This window comes from Phyllobates terribilis, unplaced genomic scaffold (genome assembly GCF_046119375.1).
Source record: "Phyllobates terribilis strain yellow unplaced genomic scaffold, ASM4611937v1 Scaffold_7__3_contigs__length_470593459, whole genome shotgun sequence".
NCBI lineage: Eukaryota > Metazoa > Chordata > Amphibia > Anura > Dendrobatidae > Phyllobates > Phyllobates terribilis.
Window position 1 is genome coordinate 173,082,081 of NW_027362767.1, and position 15,460 is coordinate 173,097,540.

Below are 15,460 nucleotides of genomic sequence, written 5' to 3' on the forward strand. Positions count from 1 at the left end.
CCCGGTCCTGAGTGGAGGGAGGAGTGTATGCGTGACCTCCACGAGACCATCAGAGAGAGCTGAGTACAGCGCTCCTCCACTATGTGCAGTCTCGTAGCCCCTCCGCTCCTCTCAGTATGGGCCCGAGCCCCCGTTTGTTGGTGTTGCAGGGGGTCCTATGGATAGATGATAACTGACTATCCTGGTAGATTCAGGGGACACGTAGACCCCCAAAGCATGAGACAGCCGCGTGCACCGTCATCAGACAGGTGTAAAAAGGGAACGGAGGAGACAAAGGAAAAGGAATCCTGGCTGTGGGGGTCCCAGCTGTACAAATTCCAGGAGAAAAAAAGCTTAAAGTAAAAAAGAAAAAGTCTTGTGTCTGCTCATAACCAGAGCAGTGTAAGAGGCAGCAGACCTGATAGTCTATAATGTGTCCAGCTGCAAGGGAGAAAGGATAATAAAACGCAGGGCTGCTGTAGTGTGAACGAGCTGAACGGGTGACTACTGCAGGAGTGGTCGGCCACGTGACCCCAGGCTCCGCCCCCCGCCGCCGGACTCACGCGCTGTCTCTCAGGGTGTTCTTCAGGGCGATGTCCATCCCCAGCCTCGTGCTGCGCCCCCTATAGACCACCCCGAAGCCGCCGCAGCCCACCAGCTCCAGCCCCGACAGGTCCCCGGGCGGCAACGGCTGCATCGTCCTGAGGCCCCGTGCAGTGTCAGCGCTGAGGGGCAGGCGGGGAAACCCCGTGTACGGAGGGCGGGGAGGAGGCGCAGTGCTGCGGGAGGGAGGAGGCGCACACGGCCAGAACCACTGTAGGGTGCGGGCAGACGGTCAGCGGCCACTTTAGGGTGCGCGCGCACAGTCAACAGCCACTGTAGGGTGCGGGCAGACGGCCAGAACCACTGTAGGGTGCGCGCACACGGCCAGAACCACTGTAGGGTGCGCGCGCACGGTCAGAACCACTGTAGGGTGCGGGCAGACGGTCAGAACCACTGTAAGGTGCGGGCAGACGGTCAGCGGCCATTGTAGGGTGCGGGCAGACGGTCAGAACCACTGTAGGGTGCGGGCAGACGGTCAGAACCACTGTAAGGTGCGGGCAGACGGTCAGCGGCCATTGTAGGGTGCGCGCGCACAGTCAACAGCCACTGTACGGTGCGAGCGCACAGTCAACAGCCACTGTAGGGTGCGGGCAGACGGTCAGCGGCCATTGTAGGGTGCGGGCAGACGGTCAGCGGCCACTGTAGGGTGCGGGCAGACGGTCAGCGGCCACTGTAGGGTACGGTCAGCGGCTACTGTAGGGTGCGGGCAGACGGTCAGCGGCCACTGTATGGTGCGCGCACACGGTCAGCAATCACTGTAGGGTGCAGGCAGACGGCCAGAACCTCTGTAGGGTACGGTCAGCGGCCACTGTAGGGTGCCGGCAGACGGTCAGCGGCCACTGTAGGGTGCGGGCAGACGGTCAGCGGCCACTGTAGGGTGCGGGCAGACGGTCAGCAGCCACTGTAGGGTGCGCGCACACGGCCAGAACCACTGTAGGGTGCGCGCACACGGCCAGAACCACTGTAGGGTGCGCGCACACGGTCAGAACCACTGTAGGGTGCGCGCACACGGCCAGAACCACTGTAGGGTGCGCGCACACGGTCAGAACCACTGTAGGGTGCGCGCACACGGCCAGAACCACTGTAGGGTGCGCGCACACGGCCAGAACCACTGTAGGGTGCGCGCACACGGCCAGAACCACTGTAGGGTGCGAGCATACGGCCAGAACCACTGTAGGGTGCGCGTACACGGCCAGAACCACTGTAGGGTGCGGGCAGACGGTCAGCGGCCACTGTAGGGTGCGGGCAGACGGTCAGCGGCCACTGTAGGGTGCGCGCACACGGTCAGCAATCACTGTAGGGTGCAGGCAGACGGCCAGAACCACTGTAGGGTGCGGGCAGACGGTCAGCGGCCACTGTAGGGTGCGGGCAGACGGCCAGAACCACTGTAGGGTGCGCGCACACGGCCAGAACCACTGTAGGGTGCGCGCGCACGGTCAGAACCACTGTAGGGTGCGGGCAGACGGTCAGAACCACTGTAAGGTGCGGGCAGACGGTCAGCGGCCATTGTAGGGTGCGGGCAGACGGTCAGAACCACTGTAGGGTGCGGGCAGACGGTCAGAACCACTGTAAGGTGCGGGCAGACGGTCAGCGGCCATTGTAGGGTGCGCGCGCACAGTCAACAGCCACTGTACGGTGCGAGCGCACAGTCAACAGCCACTGTAGGGTGCGGGCAGACGGTCAGCGGCCATTGTAGGGTGCGGGCAGACGGTCAGCGGCCACTGTAGGGTGCGGGCAGACGGTCAGCGGCCACTGTAGGGTACGGTCAGCGGCTACTGTAGGGTGCGGGCAGACGGTCAGCGGCCACTGTATGGTGCGCGCACACGGTCAGCAATCACTGTAGGGTGCAGGCAGACGGCCAGAACCTCTGTAGGGTACGGTCAGCGGCCACTGTAGGGTGCCGGCAGACGGTCAGCGGCCACTGTAGGGTGCGGGCAGACGGTCAGCGGCCACTGTAGGGTGCGGGCAGACGGTCAGCAGCCACTGTAGGGTGCGCGCACACGGCCAGAACCACTGTAGGGTGCGCGCACACGGCCAGAACCACTGTAGGGTGCGCGCACACGGTCAGAACCACTGTAGGGTGCGCGCACACGGCCAGAACCACTGTAGGGTGCGCGCACACGGTCAGAACCACTGTAGGGTGCGCGCACACGGCCAGAACCACTGTAGGGTGCGCGCACACGGCCAGAACCACTGTAGGGTGCGCGCACACGGCCAGAACCACTGTAGGGTGCGAGCATACGGCCAGAACCACTGTAGGGTGCGCGTACACGGCCAGAACCACTGTAGGGTGCGGGCAGACGGTCAGCGGCCACTGTAGGGTGCGGGCAGACGGTCAGCGGCCACTGTAGGGTGCGCGCACACGGTCAGCAATCACTGTAGGGTGCAGGCAGACGGCCAGAACCACTGTAGGGTGCGGGCAGACGGTCAGCGGCCACTGTAGGGTGCGGGCAGACGGCCAGAACCACTGTAGGGTGCGCGCACACGGCCAGAACCACTGTAGGGTGCGCGCGCACGGTCAGAACCACTGTAGGGTGCGGGCAGACGGTCAGAACCACTGTAAGGTGCGGGCAGACGGTCAGCGGCCATTGTAGGGTGCGGGCAGACGGTCAGAACCACTGTAGGGTGCGGGCAGACGGTCAGAACCACTGTAAGGTGCGGGCAGACGGTCAGCGGCCATTGTAGGGTGCGCGCGCACAGTCAACAGCCACTGTACGGTGCGAGCGCACAGTCAACAGCCACTGTAGGGTGCGGGCAGACGGTCAGCGGCCATTGTAGGGTGCGGGCAGACGGTCAGCGGCCACTGTAGGGTGCGGGCAGACGGTCAGCGGCCACTGTAGGGTGCAGGCAGACGGTCAGCGGCCACTGTAGGGTGCGGTCAGACGGTCAGCGGCTACTGTAGGGTGCGGGCAGACGGTCAGCGGCCACTGTAGGGTGCAGGCAAACGGTCAGCGGCCACTGTATGGTGCGCGCACACGGTCAGCAATCACTGTAGGGTGCAGGCAGACGGCCAGAACCTCTGTAGGGTACGGTCAGCGGCCACTGTAGGGTGCCGGCAGACGGTCAGCGGCCACTGTAGGGTGCGGGCAGACGGTCAGCGGCCACTGTAGGGTGCGGGCAGACGGTCAGCAGCCACTGTAGGGTGCGCGCACACGGCCAGAACCACTGTAGGGTGCGCGCACACGGCCAGAACCACTGTAGGGTGCGCGCACACGGTCAGAACCACTGTAGGGTGCGCGCACACGGCCAGAACCACTGTAGGGTGCGCGCACACGGTCAGAACCACTGTAGGGTGCGCGCACACGGCCAGAACCACTGTAGGGTGCGCGCACACGGCCAGAACCACTGTAGGGTGCGCGCACACGGCCAGAACCACTGTAGGGTGCGAGCATACGGCCAGAACCACTGTAGGGTGCGCGTACACGGCCAGAACCACTGTAGGGTGCGGGCAGACGGTCAGCGGCCACTGTAGGGTGCGGGCAGACGGTCAGCGGCCACTGTAGGGTGCGCGCACACGGTCAGCAATCACTGTAGGGTGCAGGCAGACGGCCAGAACCACTGTAGGGTGCGGGCAGACGGTCAGCGGCCACTGTAGGGTGCGGGCAGACGGTCAGGGGCCACTGTAGGGTGCGGGCAGACGGTCAGCGGCCATTGTAGGGTGCGCGCACACGGTCAGAACCACTGTAGGGTGCACGCACACGGCCAGAACCACTGTAGGGTGCGCGCACACGGCCAGAACCACTGTAGGGTGCACGCACACGGCCAGAACCACTGTAGGGTGCGGGCAGACGGTCAGCGGCCACTGTAGGTTGTGCGCAGACGATCAGCGGCCACTGTAGGGTGCGGGCAGACGGTCAGCGGCCACTGTAGGGTGCGGGCAGACGGTCAGCGGCCACTGTAGGGTGCGGGCAGACGGTCAGAACCACTGTAGGGTGCGGGCAGACGATCAGCGGCCATTGTAGGGTGCGCGGGCACAGTCAACAGCCACTGTAGGGTGCAGGCAGACGGTCAGCGGCCATTGTAGGGTGCGCGCGCACAGTCAACAGCCACTGTAGGGTGCGGGCAGACGGTCAGCGGCCACTGTAGGGTGCGGGCAGACGGTCAGCGGCCACTGTAGGGTGCGGGCAGACGGTCAGCGGCCACTGTAGGGTGCAGGCAGACGGTCAGCGGCCACTGTAGGGTGCGGTCAGACGGTCAGCGGCTACTGTAGGGTGCGGGCAGACGATCAGCGGCCACTGTAGGGTGCAGGCAAACGGTCAGCGGCCACTGTATGGTGCGCGCACACGGTCAGCAATCACTGTAGGGTGCAGGCAGACGGCCAGAACCTCTGTAGGGTACGGTCAGCGGCCACTGTAGGGTGCCGGCAGACGGTCAGCGGCCACTGTAGGGTGCGGGCAGACGGTCAGCGGCCACTGTAGGGTGCGGGCAGACGGTCAGCAGCCACTGTAGGGTGCGCGCACACGGCCAGAACCACTGTAGGGTGCGCGCACACGGCCAGAACCACTGTAGGGTGCGCGCACACGGTCAGAACCACTGTAGGGTGCGCGCACACGGCCAGAACCACTGTAGGGTGCGCGCACACGGTCAGAACCACTGTAGGGTGCGCGCACACGGCCAGAACCACTGTAGGGTGCGCGCACACGGCCAGAACCACTGTAGGGTGCGCGCACACGGCCAGAACCACTGTAGGGTGCGAGCATACGGCCAGAACCACTGTAGGGTGCGCGTACACGGCCAGAACCACTGTAGGGTGCGGGCAGACGGTCAGCGGCCACTGTAGGGTGCGGGCAGACGGTCAGCGGCCACTGTAGGGTGCGCGCACACGGTCAGCAATCACTGTAGGGTGCAGGCAGACGGCCAGAACCACTGTAGGGTGCGGGCAGACGGTCAGCGGCCACTGTAGGGTGCGGGCAGACGGTCAGGGGCCACTGTAGGGTGCGGGCAGACGGTCAGCGGCCATTGTAGGGTGCGCGCACACGGTCAGAACCACTGTAGGGTGCACGCACACGGCCAGAACCACTGTAGGGTGCGCGCACACGGCCAGAACCACTGTAGGGTGCGCGCACACGGCCAGAACCACTGTAGGGTGCGGGCAGACGGTCAGCGGCCACTGTAGGTTGTGCGCAGACGATCAGCGGCCACTGTAGGGTGCGGGCAGACGGTCAGCGGCCACTGTAGGGTGCGGGCAGACGGTCAGAACCACTGTAGGGTGCGGGCAGACGATCAGCGGCCATTGTAGGGTGCGCGGGCACAGTCAACAGCCACTGTAGGGTGCAGGCAGACGGTCAGCGGCCATTGTAGGGTGCGCACGCACAGTCAACAGCCACTGTAGGGTGCGGGCAGACGGTCAGCGGCCACTGTAGGGTGCGGGCAGACGGTCAGCGGCCACTGTAGGGTGCGGGCAGACGGTCAGCGGCCACTGTAGGGTGCGGGCAGACGGTCAGCGGCCACTGTAGGGTGCGGGCAGAAGGTCAGCGGCCACTGTAGGGTGCGGGAAGACAATCAGCGGCCACTGTATGGTGCGGGCAGACGGTCAGCGGCCACTGTAGGGTGCGGGCAGACGGTCAGCGGCCACTGTAGGGTGCGGGCAGACGATCAGCGGCCACTGTAGGGTGCGGGCAGACGGTCAGCGGCCACTGTAGGGTGCGGGCACACGGTCAGCGGCCACTGTAGGGTGCGGGCAGACGGTCAGCGGCCAATGTATGGTGCGCGCACACGATCAGCAATCACTGTAGGGTGCCGGCAGACGGCCAGAACAACTGTAGGGTGCGGGCAGACGGTCAGCGGCCACTCTAGGGTGCGGGCAGACGGTCAGCGACCACTGTAGGGTGCAGGCAGACGGTCAGCGGCCATTGTAGGGTGCGGGCAGACGTTCAGCGGCCACTGTAGGGTGCGCGCACACGGTCAGCAGCCACTATAGGGTGCAGGCAGACTGTCAGCGGCCATTGTAGGGTGTGCGCGCACAGTCAGCAGCCACTGTAGGGTGCGGGCAGACGGTCAGCAGCCACTGTAGGGTGTGCGCACACGGCCAGAACCACTATAGGGTGCGGGCAGACGGTCAGTGGCCACTGTATGGTGCGCGCGCACGGTCAGCAGCCACTATAGGGTGCAGGCAGACGGTCAGCGGCCATTGTAGGGTGCGCGCGCACAGTCAGCAGCCACTGTAGGGTGCGGGCAGACGGTCAGCGGCCACTGTAGGGTGCGCGCGCACAGTCAACAGCCACTGTAGGGTGCAGGCAGACGGTCAGCGGCCATTGTAGGGTGCGAGCGCACAGTCAACAGCCACTGTAGGGTGCGGGCAGACGGTCAGCGGCCACTGTAGGGTGCGGGCAGACGGTCAGCGGCCACTGTAGGGTGCGGGCAGACGGTCAGCGGCCACTGTAGGGTGCAGGCAGACGGTCAGCGGCCACTGTATGGTGCGCGCACACGGTCAGCAATCACTGTAGGGTGCAGGCAGATGGCCACTGTAGAGTACGGGCAGACGGTCAGCGGCCACTGTAGGGTGCGGGCAGACGGTCAGCAGCCACTGTAGGGTGCGGGCAGACGGTCAGCTACCACTCTAGGGTGCGCGCACACGATCAGAACCACTGTAGGGTGCGCGCACACGGTCAGAACCACTGTAGGGTGCGCGCACACGGCCTGAATCACTGTAGGGTGCACGCACACGGCCAGAACCACTGTAGGGTGCGCGCACACGGCCAGAACCACTGTAGGGTGCGCGCACACGGCCAGAACCACTGTAGGGTGCGCGCACACGGCCAGAACCACTGTAGGGTGCGCGCACACGGCCAGAACCACTGTAGGGTGCGAGCATACGGCCAGAACCACTGTAGGGTGCGCGTACATGGCCAGAACCACTGTAGGGTGCGCGCACACGTCCAGAACCACTGTAGGGTGCGCGCACACGGCCAGAACCACTGTAGTGTGCGGACAGACGGTCAGCGGCCACTGTAGGGTGCGGGCAGACGATCAGCGGCCATTGTAGGGTGCGGGAAGACGGTCAGAACCACTGTAGGGTGCGCGCACACGGCCAGAACCACTGTTGGGTGCGGGCAGACGGTCACCGGCCACTGTAGGGTGCGGGCGGACGATCAGCGGCCACTATAGGGTGCGGGCAGACGGTCAGCGGCCACTGTAGGGTGCGGGCAGACGATCAGCGGCCACTGTAGGGTGCGGGCAGACGGTCAGCGGCCACTGTACGGTGCGGGCAGACGGTCAGCGGCCATTGTAGGGTGCGCGCGCACAGTCAACAGCCACTGTAGGGTGCAGGCAGACGGTCAGGGGCCATTGTAGGGTGCGAGCGCACAGTCAGCGGCCACTGTAGGGTGCGGGCAGACGGTCAGCGGCCACTGTAGGGTGCGGGCAGACGGTCAGCGGCCACTGTAGGGTGCGGGCAGACGGTCAGCGGCCACTGTAGGGTGCGGGCAGACGGTCAGCGGCCACTGTATGGTGCGCGAACACGGTCAGCAATCACTGTAGGGTGCAGGCAGACGGCCAGAACCTCTGTAGGGTACGGTCAGCGGCCACTGTAGGGTGCGGGCAGACGGTCAGCGGTCATTGTAGGGTGCGCGCACACGGTCAGAACCACTGTAGGGTGCGCGCACACAGAACCACTGTAGGGTGCGCGCACACGGCCAGAACCACTGTAGGGTGCGCGCACACGGCCAGAACCAATGTAGGGTGCGGGCAGAAGGTCAGCGGCCACTGTAGGGTGTGCGCAGACGATCAACGGCCACTGTAGGGTGCGGGCAGACGGTCAGCGGCCACTGTAGGGTGCGGGCAGACGGTCAGCGGCCACTGTAGTGTGCGGGCAGACAGTCAGAACCACTGTAGGGTGCGGGCAGACGATCAGCGGCCATTGTAGGGTGTGCGCGCACAGTCAACAGCCACTGTAGGGTGCGGGCAGACGGTCAGCGGCCACTGTACGGTGCGGGCAGACGGTCAGCGGCCACTGTAGGGTGCGGGCAGACGGTCAGCGGCCACTGTAGGGTGCGGGCAGACGAACAGCGGCCACTGTAGGGTGCGGGCAGGCGGTCAGCGGCCACTGTAGGGTGCGGGCAGACGGTCAGCGGCTACTGTAGGGTGCGGGCAGACGGTCAGCGGCCATTGTAGGGTGCGCGCGCACAGTCAACAGCCACTGTAGGGTGCAGGCAGGCGGTCAGCGGCCATTGTAGGGTGCGAGCGCACAGTCAACAGCCACTGTAGGGTGCGGGCAGACGGTCAGCGGCCACTGTAGGGTGCGGGCAGACGGTCAGCGGCCACTGTATGGTGCGCACACACGGTCAGCAATCACTGTAGGGTGCAGGCAGACGGCCAGAACCACTGTAGGGTACGGTCAGCGGCCACTGTAGGGTGCGGGCAGACGGTCAGCGGCCACTGTAGGGTGCGGGCAGACGGTCAGCGGCCACTGTAGGGTGCGGGCACACGGTCAGCGGCCACTGTAGGGTGCGCGCACACGGTCAGCAATCACTGTAGGGTGCAGGCAGACGGCCAGAACCACTGTAGGGTGCGGGCAGACGGTCAGCGGCCACTGTAGGGTGCGCGCACACGGTCAGCAATCACTGTAGGGTGCAGGCAGACGGCCAGAACCTCTGTAGGGTACGGTCAGCGGCCACTGTAGGGTGCCGGCAGACGGTCAGCGGCCACTGTAGGGTGCGGGCAGACGGTCAGCGGCCACTGTAGGGTGCGGGCAGACGGTCAGCAGCCACTGTAGGGTGCGCGCACACGGCCAGAACCACTGTAGGGTGCGCGCACACGGCCAGAACCACTGTAGGGTGCGCGCACACGGTCAGAACCACTGTAGGGTGCGCGCACACGGCCAGAACCACTGTAGGGTGCGCGCACACGGTCAGAACCACTGTAGGGTGCGCGCACACGGCCAGAACCACTGTAGGGTGCGCGCACACGGCCAGAACCACTGTAGGGTGCGCGCACACGGCCAGAACCACTGTAGGGTGCGAGCATACGGCCAGAACCACTGTAGGGTGCGCGTACACGGCCAGAACCACTGTAGGGTGCGGGCAGACGGTCAGCGGCCACTGTAGGGTGCGGGCAGACGGTCAGCGGCCACTGTAGGGTGCGCGCACACGGTCAGCAATCACTGTAGGGTGCAGGCAGACGGCCAGAACCACTGTAGGGTGCGGGCAGACGGTCAGCGGCCACTGTAGGGTGCGGGCAGACGGTCAGGGGCCACTGTAGGGTGCGGGCAGACGGTCAGCGGCCATTGTAGGGTGCGCGCACACGGTCAGAACCACTGTAGGGTGCACGCACACGGCCAGAACCACTGTAGGGTGCGCGCACACGGCCAGAACCACTGTAGGGTGCGCGCACACGGCCAGAACCACTGTAGGGTGCGGGCAGACGGTCAGCGGCCACTGTAGGTTGTGCGCAGACGATCAGCGGCCACTGTAGGGTGCGGGCAGACGGTCAGCGGCCACTGTAGGGTGCGGGCAGACGGTCAGAACCACTGTAGGGTGCGGGCAGACGATCAGCGGCCATTGTAGGGTGCGCGGGCACAGTCAACAGCCACTGTAGGGTGCAGGCAGACGGTCAGCGGCCATTGTAGGGTGCGCACGCACAGTCAACAGCCACTGTAGGGTGCGGGCAGACGGTCAGCGGCCACTGTAGGGTGCGGGCAGACGGTCAGCGGCCACTGTAGGGTGCGGGCAGACGGTCAGCGGCCACTGTAGGGTGCGGGCAGACGGTCAGCGGCCACTGTAGGGTGCGGGCAGAAGGTCAGCGGCCACTGTAGGGTGCGGGAAGACAATCAGCGGCCACTGTATGGTGCGGGCAGACGGTCAGCGGCCACTGTAGGGTGCGGGCAGACGGTCAGCGGCCACTGTAGGGTGCGGGCAGACGATCAGCGGCCACTGTAGGGTGCGGGCAGACGGTCAGCGGCCACTGTAGGGTGCGGGCACACGGTCAGCGGCCACTGTAGGGTGCGGGCAGACGGTCAGCGGCCAATGTATGGTGCGCGCACACGATCAGCAATCACTGTAGGGTGCCGGCAGACGGCCAGAACAACTGTAGGGTGCGGGCAGACGGTCAGCGGCCACTCTAGGGTGCGGGCAGACGGTCAGCGACCACTGTAGGGTGCAGGCAGACGGTCAGCGGCCATTGTAGGGTGCGGGCAGACGTTCAGCGGCCACTGTAGGGTGCGCGCACACGGTCAGCAGCCACTATAGGGTGCAGGCAGACTGTCAGCGGCCATTGTAGGGTGTGCGCGCACAGTCAGCAGCCACTGTAGGGTGCGGGCAGACGGTCAGCAGCCACTGTAGGGTGTGCGCACACGGCCAGAACCACTATAGGGTGCGGGCAGACGGTCAGTGGCCACTGTATGGTGCGCGCGCACGGTCAGCAGCCACTATAGGGTGCAGGCAGACGGTCAGCGGCCATTGTAGGGTGCGCGCGCACAGTCAGCAGCCACTGTAGGGTGCGGGCAGACGGTCAGCGGCCACTGTAGGGTGCGCGCGCACAGTCAACAGCCACTGTAGGGTGCAGGCAGACGGTCAGCGGCCATTGTAGGGTGCGAGCGCACAGTCAACAGCCACTGTAGGGTGCGGGCAGACGGTCAGCGGCCACTGTAGGGTGCGGGCAGACGGTCAGCGGCCACTGTAGGGTGCGGGCAGACGGTCAGCGGCCACTGTAGGGTGCAGGCAGACGGTCAGCGGCCACTGTATGGTGCGCGCACACGGTCAGCAATCACTGTAGGGTGCAGGCAGATGGCCACTGTAGAGTACGGGCAGACGGTCAGCGGCCACTGTAGGGTGCGGGCAGACGGTCAGCAGCCACTGTAGGGTGCGGGCAGACGGTCAGCTACCACTCTAGGGTGCGCGCACACGATCAGAACCACTGTAGGGTGCGCGCACACGGTCAGAACCACTGTAGGGTGCGCGCACACGGCCTGAATCACTGTAGGGTGCACGCACACGGCCAGAACCACTGTAGGGTGCGCGCACACGGCCAGAACCACTGTAGGGTGCGCGCACACGGCCAGAACCACTGTAGGGTGCGCGCACACGGCCAGAACCACTGTAGGGTGCGCGCACACGGCCAGAACCACTGTAGGGTGCGAGCATACGGCCAGAACCACTGTAGGGTGCGCGTACATGGCCAGAACCACTGTAGGGTGCGCGCACACGTCCAGAACCACTGTAGGGTGCGCGCACACGGCCAGAACCACTGTAGTGTGCGGACAGACGGTCAGCGGCCACTGTAGGGTGCGGGCAGACGATCAGCGGCCATTGTAGGGTGCGGGAAGACGGTCAGAACCACTGTAGGGTGCGCGCACACGGCCAGAACCACTGTTGGGTGCGGGCAGACGGTCACCGGCCACTGTAGGGTGCGGGCGGACGATCAGCGGCCACTATAGGGTGCGGGCAGACGGTCAGCGGCCACTGTAGGGTGCGGGCAGACGATCAGCGGCCACTGTAGGGTGCGGGCAGACGGTCAGCGGCCACTGTACGGTGCGGGCAGACGGTCAGCGGCCATTGTAGGGTGCGCGCGCACAGTCAACAGCCACTGTAGGGTGCAGGCAGACGGTCAGGGGCCATTGTAGGGTGCGAGCGCACAGTCAGCGGCCACTGTAGGGTGCGGGCAGACGGTCAGCGGCCACTGTAGGGTGCGGGCAGACGGTCAGCGGCCACTGTAGGGTGCGGGCAGACGGTCAGCGGCCACTGTAGGGTGCGGGCAGACGGTCAGCGGCCACTGTATGGTGCGCGAACACGGTCAGCAATCACTGTAGGGTGCAGGCAGACGGCCAGAACCTCTGTAGGGTACGGTCAGCGGCCACTGTAGGGTGCGGGCAGACGGTCAGCGGTCATTGTAGGGTGCGCGCACACGGTCAGAACCACTGTAGGGTGCGCGCACACAGAACCACTGTAGGGTGCGCGCACACGGCCAGAACCACTGTAGGGTGCGCGCACACGGCCAGAACCAATGTAGGGTGCGGGCAGAAGGTCAGCGGCCACTGTAGGGTGTGCGCAGACGATCAACGGCCACTGTAGGGTGCGGGCAGACGGTCAGCGGCCACTGTAGGGTGCGGGCAGACGGTCAGCGGCCACTGTAGTGTGCGGGCAGACAGTCAGAACCACTGTAGGGTGCGGGCAGACGATCAGCGGCCATTGTAGGGTGTGCGCGCACAGTCAACAGCCACTGTAGGGTGCGGGCAGACGGTCAGCGGCCACTGTACGGTGCGGGCAGACGGTCAGCGACCACTGTAGGGTGCGGGCAGACGGTCAGCGGCCACTGTAGGGTGCGGGCAGACGAACAGCGGCCACTGTAGGGTGCGGGCAGGCGGTCAGCGGCCACTGTAGGGTGCGGGCAGACGGTCAGCGGCCACTGTAGGGTGCGGGCAGACGGTCAGCGGCCATTGTAGGGTGCGCGCGCACAGTCAACAGCCACTGTAGGGTGCAGGCAGGCGGTCAGCGGCCATTGTAGGGTGCGAGCGCACAGTCAACAGCCACTGTAGGGTGCGGGCAGACGGTCAGCGGCCACTGTAGGGTGCGGGCAGACGGTCAGCGGCCACTGTATGGTGCGCACACACGGTCAGCAATCACTGTAGGGTGCAGGCAGACGGCCAGAACCACTGTAGGGTACGGTCAGCGGCCACTGTAGGGTGCGGGCAGACGGTCAGCGGCCACTGTAGGGTGCGGGCAGACGGTCAGCGGCCACTGTAGGGTGCGGGCACACGGTCAGCGGCCACTGTAGGGTGCGCGCACACGGTCAGCAATCACTGTAGGGTGCAGGCAGACGGCCAGAACCACTGTAGGGTGCGGGCAGACGGTCAGCGGCCACTGTAGGGTGCGCGCACACGGTCAGCAATCACTGTAGGGTGCAGGCAGACGGCCAGAACCACTGTAGGGTGCGGGCAGACGGTCAGCGGCCACTGTAGGGTGCGGGCAGACGGTCAGGGGCCACTGTAGGGTGCGGGCAGACGGTCAGCGGCCATTGTAGGGTGCGCGCACACGGTCAGAACCACTGTAGGGTGCACGCACACGGCCAGAACCACTGTAGGGTGCGCGCACACGTCCAGAACCACTGTAGGGTGCGCGCACACGGCCAGAACCACTGTAGGGTGCGGGCAGACGGTCAGCGGCCACTGTAGGTTGTGCGCAGACGATCAGCGGCCACTGTAGGGTGCGGGCAGACGGTCAGCGGCCACTGTAGGGTGCGGGCAGACGGTCAGCGGCCACTGTAGTGTGCGGGCAGACGGTCAGAACCACTGTAGGGTGCGGGCAGACGATCAGCGGCTATTGTAGGGTGCGCGGGCACAGTCAACAGCCACTGTAGGGTGCAGGCAGACGGTCAGCGGCCATTGTAGGGTGCGCGCGAACAGTCAACAGCCACTGTAGGGTGCGGGCAGACGGTCAGCGGCCACTGTAGGGTGCGGGCAGACGGTCAGCGGCCACTGTAGGGTGCGGGCAGACGGTCAGCGGCCACTGTAGGGTGCGGGCAGACGGTCAGCGGCCACTGTAGGGTGCGGGCAGAAGGTCAGCGGCCACTGTAGGGTGCGGGAAGACAATCAGCGGCCACTGTATGGTGCGGGCAGACGGTCAGCGGCCACTGTAGGGTGCGGGCAGACGGTCAGCGGCCACTGTAGGGTGCGGGCAGACGATCAGCGGCCACTGTAGGGTGCGGGCAGACGGTCAGCGGCCACTGTAGGGTGCGGGCACACGGTCAGCGGCCACTGTAGGGTGCGGGCAGACGGTCAGCGGCCAATGTATGGTGCGCGCACACGATCAGCAATCACTGTAGGGTGCCGGCAGACGGCCAGAACAACTGTAGGGTGCGGGCAGACGGTCAGCGGCCACTCTAGGGTGCGGGCAGACGGTCAGCGACCACTGTAGGGTGCAGGCAGACGGTCAGCGGCCATTGTAGGGTGTGGGCAGACGTTCAGCGGCCACTGTAGGGTGCGCGCACACGGTCAGCAGCCACTATAGGGTGCAGGCAGACTGTCAGCGGCCATTGTAGGGTGTGCGCGCACAGTCAGCAGCCACTGTAGGGTGCGGGCAGACGGTCAGCAGCCACTGTAGGGTGTGCGCACACGGCCAGAACCACTGTAGGGTGCGGGCAGACGGTCAGCGGCCACTGTATGGTGCGCGCGCACGGTCAGCAGCCACTATAGGGTGCAGGCAGACGGTCAGCGGCCATTGTAGGGTGCGCGCGCACAGTCAGCAGCCACTGTAGGGTGCAGGCAGACGGTCAGCGGCCATTGTAGGGTGCGGGCAGACGGTCAGCGGCCACTGTAGGGTGCGTGCACACGGTCAGCAGCCACTATAGGGGGCAGGCAGACGGTCAGCGGCCATTGTAGGGTGCGCGCACACGGTCAGAACCACTGTAGGGTGCACGCACACGGCCAGAACCACTGTAGGGTGCGCGCACACGGCCAGAACCACTGTAGGGTGCACGCACACGGCCAGAACCACTGTAGGGTGCGGGCAGACGGTCAGCGGCCACTGTAGGTTGTGCGCAGACGATCAGCGGCCACTGTAGGGTGCGGGCAGACGGTCAGCGGCCACTGTAGGGTGCGGGCAGACGGTCAGCGGCCACTGTAGGGTGCGGGCAGACGGTCAGAACCACTGTAGGGTGCGGGCAGACGATCAGCGGCCATTGTAGGGTGCGCGGGCACAGTCAACAGCCACTGTAGGGTGCAGGCAGACGGTCAGCGGCCATTGTAGGGTGCGCGCGCACAGTCAACAGCCACTGTAGGGTGCGGGCAGACGGTCAGCGGCCACTGTAGGGTGCGGGCAGACGGTCAGCGGCCACTGTAGGGTGCGGGCAGACGGTCAGCGGCCACTGTAGGGTGCAGGCAGACGGTCAGCGGCCACTGTAGGGTGCGGTCAGACGGTCAGCGGCTACTGTAGGGTGCGGGCAGACG

The 15,460-nt window shown here is 65.8% G+C and overlaps 1 protein-coding gene across 1 annotated transcript in view; it reads right to left on the minus strand.

The window, feature by feature from the left end:
* LOC141154088 (receptor-interacting serine/threonine-protein kinase 4-like) overlaps positions 1-782 on the minus strand; it is a 48,137-nt gene extending 47,355 nt beyond the window's left edge. The window contains exon 1 of the mRNA XM_073639532.1: positions 543-782. Within this exon, the coding sequence (XP_073495633.1) occupies positions 543-676 (134 nt within the window). The 5' untranslated portion in view covers positions 677-782. The remainder of the gene's footprint in view (positions 1-542) is intronic.
* Positions 783-15,460: the final 14,678 nt, after the last annotated feature.